Source organism: Chrysemys picta, chromosome 17 (genome assembly GCF_011386835.1).
Source record: "Chrysemys picta bellii isolate R12L10 chromosome 17, ASM1138683v2, whole genome shotgun sequence".
In the NCBI taxonomy this organism is placed as follows: Eukaryota; Metazoa; Chordata; order Testudines; family Emydidae; genus Chrysemys; species Chrysemys picta.
In genome coordinates, this window is record NC_088807.1 from 23924751 (window position 1) to 23933038 (window position 8288).

The window sequence follows — 8288 nt, forward strand, 5'->3', positions numbered from 1 at the left end:
GGCTCAGAGAAATGGAATCCGCCCCCCCCAGGTCACATGACTCCCCCCCCGCCCCAGCACGTCACGTGATCCCCAAACTTTGTTACAATTTGTGTCCCTGCCGGTTCCTTCCCCCGGGGCCGGGGTCTGTGGGGGGCGCAGCCGCCCCCCGCGATTCCTGGGGGTTCCCCCTTCCCCCCACAGCTGATTGTGGGGCGGCTGGGAGTTCAGATCATGAGATCACCCCAGGCCTCAACACCCCCCCTCGGCAGAAGCCATCCAGGAGATGCAGCCACCTCTGGGGTGGGGCTGGGGGGGTGGGTATACGGGGTCCCCCCTGGGATGGGGCGCGGGGGGCTGGGTATACGGGGTCCCCCCTGGGGTGGGGCTGGGGGGGGTGGGTTTACGGGGTCCCCGCTGGGGTGGGGCGCGGGGGGCTGGGTATACGGGGTCCCCTCGCCCAGCTCCGAGATGCGCCTGGCTCTGGGTGATGTGAACCAGGCAGCGGGAGCCCAGCCGGGCTGCGAGGCCGGGTCCTGCCCTGTGCCCGCAGCAGCCGTGCGCCGTGGGGCACTGACCGGCGTGCCCGGGAGCAGGCGTCGCACGGGGGCTGCATGCACTATTCTCAGCCGCGCCCTTGGGGGGGTCGCAGGCTGCAGACGGGGTCGGGGCCAGGGGCGCACGGCGGCTGCTCCCCTGGCTGGGCACGCGTGTTACACGCACAGTCACACGTGTGAAGCAGCGTCTGCCTCCCCCGGTGCCAGCTGCTCCTTGACACCCCCTGGGACACCCCCCTCCCCCGCCAGTCGCCTCCCGGGCCCGGGGCAGGACGGACACACGGACGCGGACACGTGAGTGTCTCTGCGCCTGACCAGCTCCCCACAGCCCGGCCCCCCACTGCCCAGCCTGGCCCCCCACAGCCCGGCCCCCCACAGCCCGGCTCCCCACTGCCTAGCCTGGCCCCCCACAGCCCGGCTCCCCACTGCCCAGCCCAGCTCCCCACTGCCCAGCCTGGCCCCCCACAGCCCAGGTCCCCACTGCCCAGCCCCCCACAGCCCAGCCTGGCCCCACACTGCCCAGCCCAGCCTGGTGCCCCATGTCGCTGTGCCCCAGAGCCCAGCAGCCCCTTCTGGGGGAGCGAGGGGCCGGGACACCAGATCCTCCCCTTCCCCCTCCTCTAACCACTAGACCCCCCTCCCCTCCCTCCCCAGGACTCCTGGGTTCTCTCCCTGGCCCCAGGGCCGCCCAGAGGATGCAGGAGGCCTGGGGCAAAGCAATGTCGGGGGCCCCTTCCATACAAAAAGGTTGCAATACTACAGAATTCTATCTTCTCGGGGGCCCTGTGGGGCCCGGGCAAATTGCCCCACTTGCCCCCGTTCTGGGCCACCCTGCCTGGCTCGGGGAAGGGGGGGGGCTGGGAGCCAGGACTCCTGGGTTCTCTCCACAGCCGCGCTCCTCCCAGGGGGTCCAAAGCGCCCCGGGCCCAGCCCGTGGAAGGGGGCGGAGCTTATTGGTTTCTCTATATGCAAATAAGCAAGGCCCCATCCCTTTCCTCTCATTTGCATCTCGCGGCGCCGCCGCCTCCTGCGCCCAATAGACACGTCAGGGGGCGTGGCTTATGTGCCCCGCCCCCCGCCTCTAAGCGCCGCCCCCCACGGGCGGTACATGCTCCGTTTCCTGCTGCTCAGAAAGTTTGTGAAGTTTCGGGCGACCCCCCCCCCCCCCCCCCGCGCTTCGGAAAGTTGAGAGGGGCGGGGCTGGGCGGGGGTAGTTACTGGGAAGGGGGTGTCGGAGGGGGAAGCAGTGGCGGGGAGGGGTGCCAGCGGGGGGACGGGGGAGGGGGAGCAGCGGGGGGGGTGGAAAGGGGAGGGGGTGCCAGCGGGGGGACGGGGGAGGGGGGTGCCAGCGGGGGGGGGGAGGGGGAGCAGCGGGGGGGTGGTGGAAAGGGGAGGGGGTGCCAGCGGGGGACGGGGGAGGGGGTGCCAGCGGGGGGGGGGAGGGGGAGCAGCGGGGGGGTGGTGGAAAGGGGAGGGGGTGCCAGCGGGGGGACGGGGAGGGGGAGCAGCGGGGGGGGTGGAAAGGGGAGGGGGTGCCAGCGGGGGAGCAGGGGAGGGGGAGCAGCGGGAAGTGATGGAAAGGGGAGGGGGTGCCAGCGGGGGAGCAGGGGAGGGGGAGCAGCGGGGGGTGATGGAAAGGGGAGGGGGTGCCAGCGGGGGGACGGGGGAGGGGGAGCAGCGGGGGGGGTGGAAAGGGGAGGGGGTGCCAGCGGGGGGACGGGGGAGGGGGAGCAGCGGGGGGGTGATGGAAAGGGGAGGGGGTGCCAGCGGGGGAGCAGGGGAGGGGGAGCAGCGGGGGGTGATGGAAAGGGGAGGGGGTGCCAGCGGGGGGACGGGGAGGGGGAACAGCGGGGGGGGGTGGAAAGGGGAGGGGGTGCCAGCGGGGGGACGGGGGAGGGGGAGCAGCGGGGGGGGGTGGTGGAAAGGGGAGGGGGTGCCAGCGGGGGGACGGGGGAGCAGCGGGGGCGTGATGGAAAGGGGAGGGGTAAGTGGGGGGGAGGGTTGAGTGACACGCCTGCCCCCCCCCCATAGGTGTGATCCGGGGTGGCCTTGAACATGGGTTCTGCGAATCGCAGCGTCACCCCCCCCCCGCGGCACCCTGCCCCCCCCCTTCCCGCAGCTGGGCAGGGAGTCGCCCGGTTTGTGCACAGGTTGTGTCGGGGGGCTGGACAGAGATTCCCCCCCTTCGCCCTGTGTCTGATCCCCCCTCTTCCCCCCCCCAGGCAGGGCCATGGCGGGGCCCCCCCAGCAGCGCCGCCGGCTGCAGGAGGAGACGCGGCTGGTGCTGGAGGCCTTCCTGCGGGGGCTCTGGGCCGGCGGCCCCCCCTGGGGCACGTGGGGGGCAGCTACCATGACCCCCACTGCTACGCGCACAGGTAAGGGGGGCGGGGCTCACCCCCCTGGGCGCATGCAGGGAAGGGGGGGCAGAGCTTATGGAGTCGTCCCCCCCCCCAGGAGGGGGGCAGCGGTGGAGGGGGGGAATGTGCAGGTTGGGGGGTGTTAGCCAGGGAAAGGGGCATGTGGGTGAGGGGAGGAATGGGGGAGAGGTTGCCTGTGGGTGCCCCAGGGATGGGGGGGGTCTGCAGGTGTGTGTGTGGGGTGGGATATGCAGGAGGGGAGATGGGGGTGGGGGGTGTCTGGGTGCAGGGGGGGATATGCGGGAAAGGGTGGAGGGCTGGGAGGGGGGGTATACAGGGCGGGGGGATATGCACAGGTGGGGGGATGGGGATATACGTGGCAGGGGGATATGCAGGTGTGGGGGGGCAGGGGGAGGGGGGAATATGCAGGTGTGGGGGGGCAGGGGGAGGGGGGAATATACAGGGCGGGGGACATGCAGGAGTGGGAGGATGGGGGAGAGGGGATATACTGGGGGAGGAGGGGACATGCATTCTGGGGAAGAGCTCCCTGCCCCCCGACTCTCCCTGCAGGCACTCTGCGGAGCCGGGGGGGGGCTGGACCCCCCCTGCACGAGAAGATCAACCGGGCGGAGGAGCACAAGCACGGCTTTAAGACCAGCATGAAGCGGCTGCTACAGCGACGTACCAGCCCCCGCCGGGACCCCCCCGGCCCCCCGCCCCCCAGGGCAGAGCCCCACGAAGGGCCGAAGGAGGGGGGGGAGGAGCGCCCCAAGCGCGGCCGGGGGTTTCCCTTCAAGGGCGTGCTGCGGAGGAAGGGCCCCTCCCGGGAGGAGACAGAGCCCCCGCCTCGCCCCTCCGCACCCCCCAACTCCCTGCCAGTCACCCCCTGCTACTGCACGGACACCCTGAGCGCACAGCCAGACTCCCCGCCTCTGGGTAAGAGACCCACGGGGCCGGGAGAGAACCCAGGCGTCCGGGCTCCCAGCCCCTCCCCCCTGCTCTAAACTATACACCCCCGTCCCCTCCCATTGCCAGGGAGAGAACCCAGGCGTCCGGGCTCCCAGCCCCTCCCCCCTGCTCTAAACTATACACCCCCGTCCCCCCCCATTGCCAGGGAGAGAACCCAGGCGTCCGGGCTCCCCCCTGCCCTGACCCCAGCTCTCTCCGCAGGCCGGGCGGCCGAGGACCCGGAGTTCTACACCCGCGTGGCCCGGAAGCTGGACCGGCTGGTGAAGAAACAGCGGAGCGGCGCCAGCAGCCCCAGCGGGGTCCGGTCCCCTGGGGTCGTGGCCGGGCCCCTCAGCCCAGAGCCGGGCCCCGGGCCCCCAGGTGAGCAGGGGCCTTGGTCCTCCCCCCCACCCCCCGGGGGCAGCTCTGGGTCACAGGCCTGTGTCTCTCCCCCAGCCCCCCCGGAGCCGGCCAGCGAGACGCACAAGGAGCAGGTCATCCAGAGACTGGTGGCGCTGCTGGAGGAGCAAGCCGGGGTCATCAACGACGAGGTGCCGACCCGGTGCCCCCTCTCCCACCCCGCAGCCCCTCCGGCCCTGCCCCCTCCAACCCCGCCGGTGCCCCCGCTCCCGCCCCGCAGCCCAGCCCTGCCCTGCCGCCTCCAACCCCGCCGGTGCCCCCTCTCCCGCCCCGCAGCCCCTCCAGTGTCCCTCACTCCCGCTCGCCCGGCCCTGCCCCCTCCAGCCCCGCCGGTGCCCCCCCTCCCGCCCCGCAGCCCAGCCCTGCCCTGCCCCCTCCAACCCCGCCGGTGCCCCGCTCCCGCCCCGCAGCCCCTGCGCGCCCGGCACTGCCCCCTCCAGCCCTGCCGGTGCCCCCGCTCCCGCCCCGCAGCCCAGCCCGGCCCTGCCCCCTCCAGCCCCGCCGGTGCCCCCGCTCCCGCCCCGCAGCCCCCGCTCGCCCGGCCCTGCCCCCTCCAACCCCGCCAGTGCCCCCTCTCCCGCCCCGCAGCCCAGCCCGGCCCTGCCCCCTCCAGCCCTGCCGGTGCTCCTCACTCCCGCCCCGCAGCCCAGCCCTGCCCTGCCCCCTCCAACCCCGCCAGTGCCCCCACTCCCGCCCCGCAGCCCCCGCTCGCCCGGCACTGCCCCCTCCAGCCCTGCCGGTGCCCCCACTCCCGCCCCGCAGCCCCTCCAGCCCTGCCCTGCCCCCTCCAGCCCCGCCGGTGCCCCCACTCCCGCCCCGCAGCCCTCGCTCGCCTGGCACTGCCCCCTCCAGCCCTGCCGGTGCCCCCGCTCCCGCCCCGCAGCCCCCGCTCGCCCGGCCCTGCCCCCTCCAGCCCCGCCGGTGCCCCCTCGCCCGCCCCGCAGCCCCCGCTCGCCTGGCACTGCCCCCTCCAACCCCGCCGGTGCCCCTCTCCCGCCCCGCAGCCCCCGCTCGCCCGGCCCTGCCCCTCCAGCCCCGCCGGTGCCCCCTCTCCCGCCCCGCAGCCCCCGCTCGCCCGGCCCTGCCCCTCCAAGCCCCGCCGGTGCCCCCGCTCCCGCCCCGCAGCCCCTGCGCGCCCGGCCCTGGTGACCCCCCCAGCCCCGCCGGTGCCCCCGCTCCCGCCCCGCAGCCCCTGCGTGCCCGGCCCTGCTGACCCCTCCAGCCCCACCGGTGCCCCCGCTCCCGCCCTGCAGCCCCCTGCCAGCCCTGTCCTGCCCCCCCCCCCAGCCCCGCCGGTGCCCCTCACTCCCGCCCCGCAGCCCCTCCAGTGTCCCTCACTCCCGTTCGCCCAGCACTGCCCCCTCCAGCCCCGCCGGTGCCCCCTCTCCCGCCCCGCAGCCCCCTGCCAGCCCTGTCCTGCCCCCCCCCAGCCCCGCCGGTGCCCCCTCTCCCGCCCCGCAGCCCCCTGCCAGCCCTGCCCTGGTGACCCCCCCCGGTAACCCTCCCCGCCCCCCCAGCCCTGCCGGTGCCCCTCACTGCCGACCCGCAGCCCCTGCAGCCCAGCCCTGGTCTCTCCCCCACAGATCGAGGCTGACCCGCTGCTCCGCAGTTCCCTGTCCCGCCTGTCGTACCGCAGCTTCTCCCGGCTGGCCGAGGCGTACACCGCGCGGGCCGACCCGGGCAGCCCCAGCCCCCAGCTCGCCCGGCTGGCCCTGACCATGGAGCTGACGCGGAAGGTGGCGGGAATCAACAGCCACACGGTGCAGACGCTGATGGGCTACAGCCTGCAGTACATGGACATGTTCGTCCCCTGGCTGCAGCAGCAGGGCGGCTGGGTACGGGGGGGGCTGGGAAGGGGGGGTCTGGAGGGAACGGGGGCAGGGGTCTGGGAAGGGCGGCTGGGAGCAGGGTGTACCGGGGGCTGGGAAGGGGAGTCTGGAAGGAAGGGGGGTGGGGGCTGGGGTCAGGGTATACTGGGGGGCTGAGAAGGGGGGGTCAGGAGGGAAGGGGGTGGGGGGCTGGGGTCAGAGTATACTGGGGGGCTGAGAAGGGGGGTCTGGAGGGAAGGGGGTGGGGGGCTGGGATCAGGGTATACTGGGGGGCTGAGAAGGGGGGTCTGGAGGGAAGGGGGTGGGGGGCTGGGGTCAGGGTATACTGGGGGGCTGAGAAGGGGGGTCTGGAGGGAAGGGGGTGGGGGCTGGGATCAGGGTATACTGGGGGGCTGAGAAGGGGGGTCTGGAGGGAAGGGGGTGGGGGGCTGGGGTCAGGGTATACTGGGGGGCTGAGAAGGGGGGGTCTGGAGGGAAGGGGGTGGGGGGCTGGGATCAGGGTATACTGGGGGGCTGAGAAGGGGGGGTCTGGAGGGAAGGGGGTGGGGGGCTGGGATCAGGGTATACTGGGGGGCTGAGAAGGGGGGGGTCAGGAGGGAAGGGGGTTGGGGGGCTGGGATCAGGGTGTACTAGGGGCTGGGAAGGGGAGTCTGGAAGGAAAGGGTGGGGGGCTGGGGTCAGGCTATACTGGGGGCTGAGAAGGGGGGTCAGGAGGGAAGGGGGGTGGGGGCTGGGGTCAGGGTATACTGGGGGGCTGAGAAGGGGGGGTCAGGAGGGAAGGGGGTTGGGGGGCTGGGATCAGGGTGTACTAGGGGCTGGGAAGGGGAGTCTGGAAGGAAAGGGTGGGGGGCTGGGGTCAGGGTATACTGGGGGGCTGAGAAGGGGGGGTCAGGAGGGAAGGGGGGTGGGGGCTGGGGTCAGGGTATACTGGGGGGCTGAGAAGGGGGGGTCAGGAGGGAAGCGGGTGGGGGGCTGGGGTCAGGGTATACTGGGGGGCTGAGAAGGCGGGGTCAGGAGGGAAGGGGGGTGGGGGCTGGGGTCAGGGTGTACCGGGGGCTGGGTACAGGGTGGGCTGGGGGGAGCTGCGCACATGGGGGAGGCGGCTCTGTCTATGGTGTTGGGGAGTCAGTGGGTGGCTGGGGGGACCCTGAGCAGGAAGTGGGGTGCTGATTGGGGCTTGGAGGCAGGCTGGGGTTGATCCCTGGCTCACAGTCTGCCGGGCAGGGGCTGCATGACCCTGGGGTGGGTTTTGGGGGGGGGGGGCTGTCTGGGATAACCCTCCTCCCATCTTAGGGGCTAATCTCTCCCCACCCCTGGCAGGAGAGCATCGCGGGACAGGACGAGATGTTCGACGTCCTGGACTAGCAGCCCCTGGCCATGGGGGGATCTGGGGGGTGTCACAAGGCCGGTCCCTCCCCAGAACCCACCTTGCGGGGAGGGTTCAGAACACAGCCGTGGCGGGGGGGACAGGGGCTTTGGGGAGGGGGAACCTGTCCAGGGGGAGGGGCAGGAAACTGAGCCAGCCCTCCCCGAATTCTCAGGGGGAGTGTGTGTGGGGGGGTCGCTGGAAGAATCCGCCCCACAAAATCTCTGGGCCTGCCCAGGTTGGGGGAGCCCTAGCAGAGAGAGACCCCCCACTTTTGTTTTGGGTGGTGGGGGGCGAGTGATTGTTTTATATAAAGAATTTTCAATATATTTTAATATTAAAGCGCCTGGCGTGTCTGTGTCTCTCCTGCCACCACCACCCCCCGGCTGCGTGGCCAGATTGAGGGGGCCCTGCACTGCATCCAGTGGGAGCGGCGGTCCCCTCTGGGGTGGGGTGCCGAGATGCGGGGGAGGGGAGGAGGAAGACGGGACTGCCATGATGGAGGAAGGGAGTTGCAGTGGGTGGGGTGAGGTGGGTTGGGGGCACCCAGGGGGCCTTGGCAGGGAGCACACTAAGGGATGGGGAGGGAGGTGCAGTGGGAGAAGCGCAGTGAGAGGGTGGGGCTTGCAGTGTTCGCAGAGGGATGTGCAGTGAGGGGATGGCAGTGGTGGCAGGCTGCAGTGAGGGGGTGGAGCAGTAGAGGGGAGAGGGTTGGAATGGGGGCAGTAGAAGTCAGATCCTAGTGAGGTGAATAGAAAGGAGCATAACCACGGCCCGATGTAGTGTAAAACTGTAATAAGAAAAGCCCGAGAGGAGTTTGAAGACCGGCTAG

The 8288-nt window shown here is 72.3% G+C and overlaps 1 protein-coding gene across 2 annotated transcripts; it reads left to right on the forward strand.

Annotated features, from left to right (window-relative positions):
- Nucleotides 1–1530: 1530 nt before the first annotated feature.
- Nucleotides 1531–7791, forward strand: BCL2L12 (BCL2 like 12). Of its 2 annotated transcripts, none has more exons than XM_065571078.1 (7): nucleotides 1531–1670; nucleotides 2759–2911; nucleotides 3464–3829; nucleotides 4064–4222; nucleotides 4298–4392; nucleotides 5845–6096; nucleotides 7411–7791. In XM_065571078.1, the coding sequence occupies exons 2-7, from the start codon at nucleotides 2767–2769 to the stop codon at nucleotides 7453–7455; spliced, it is 1062 nt and encodes a 353-aa protein (XP_065427150.1). In that variant the 5' UTR covers nucleotides 1531–1670; nucleotides 2759–2766; the 3' UTR covers nucleotides 7456–7791. The 2 variants fall into 2 exon arrangements, with proteins under 2 accessions (XP_065427150.1, XP_065427151.1); XM_065571079.1 differs by having other exon boundaries at nucleotides 1653–1746.
- The last annotated feature ends 497 nt before the right edge of the window (nucleotides 7792–8288 follow it).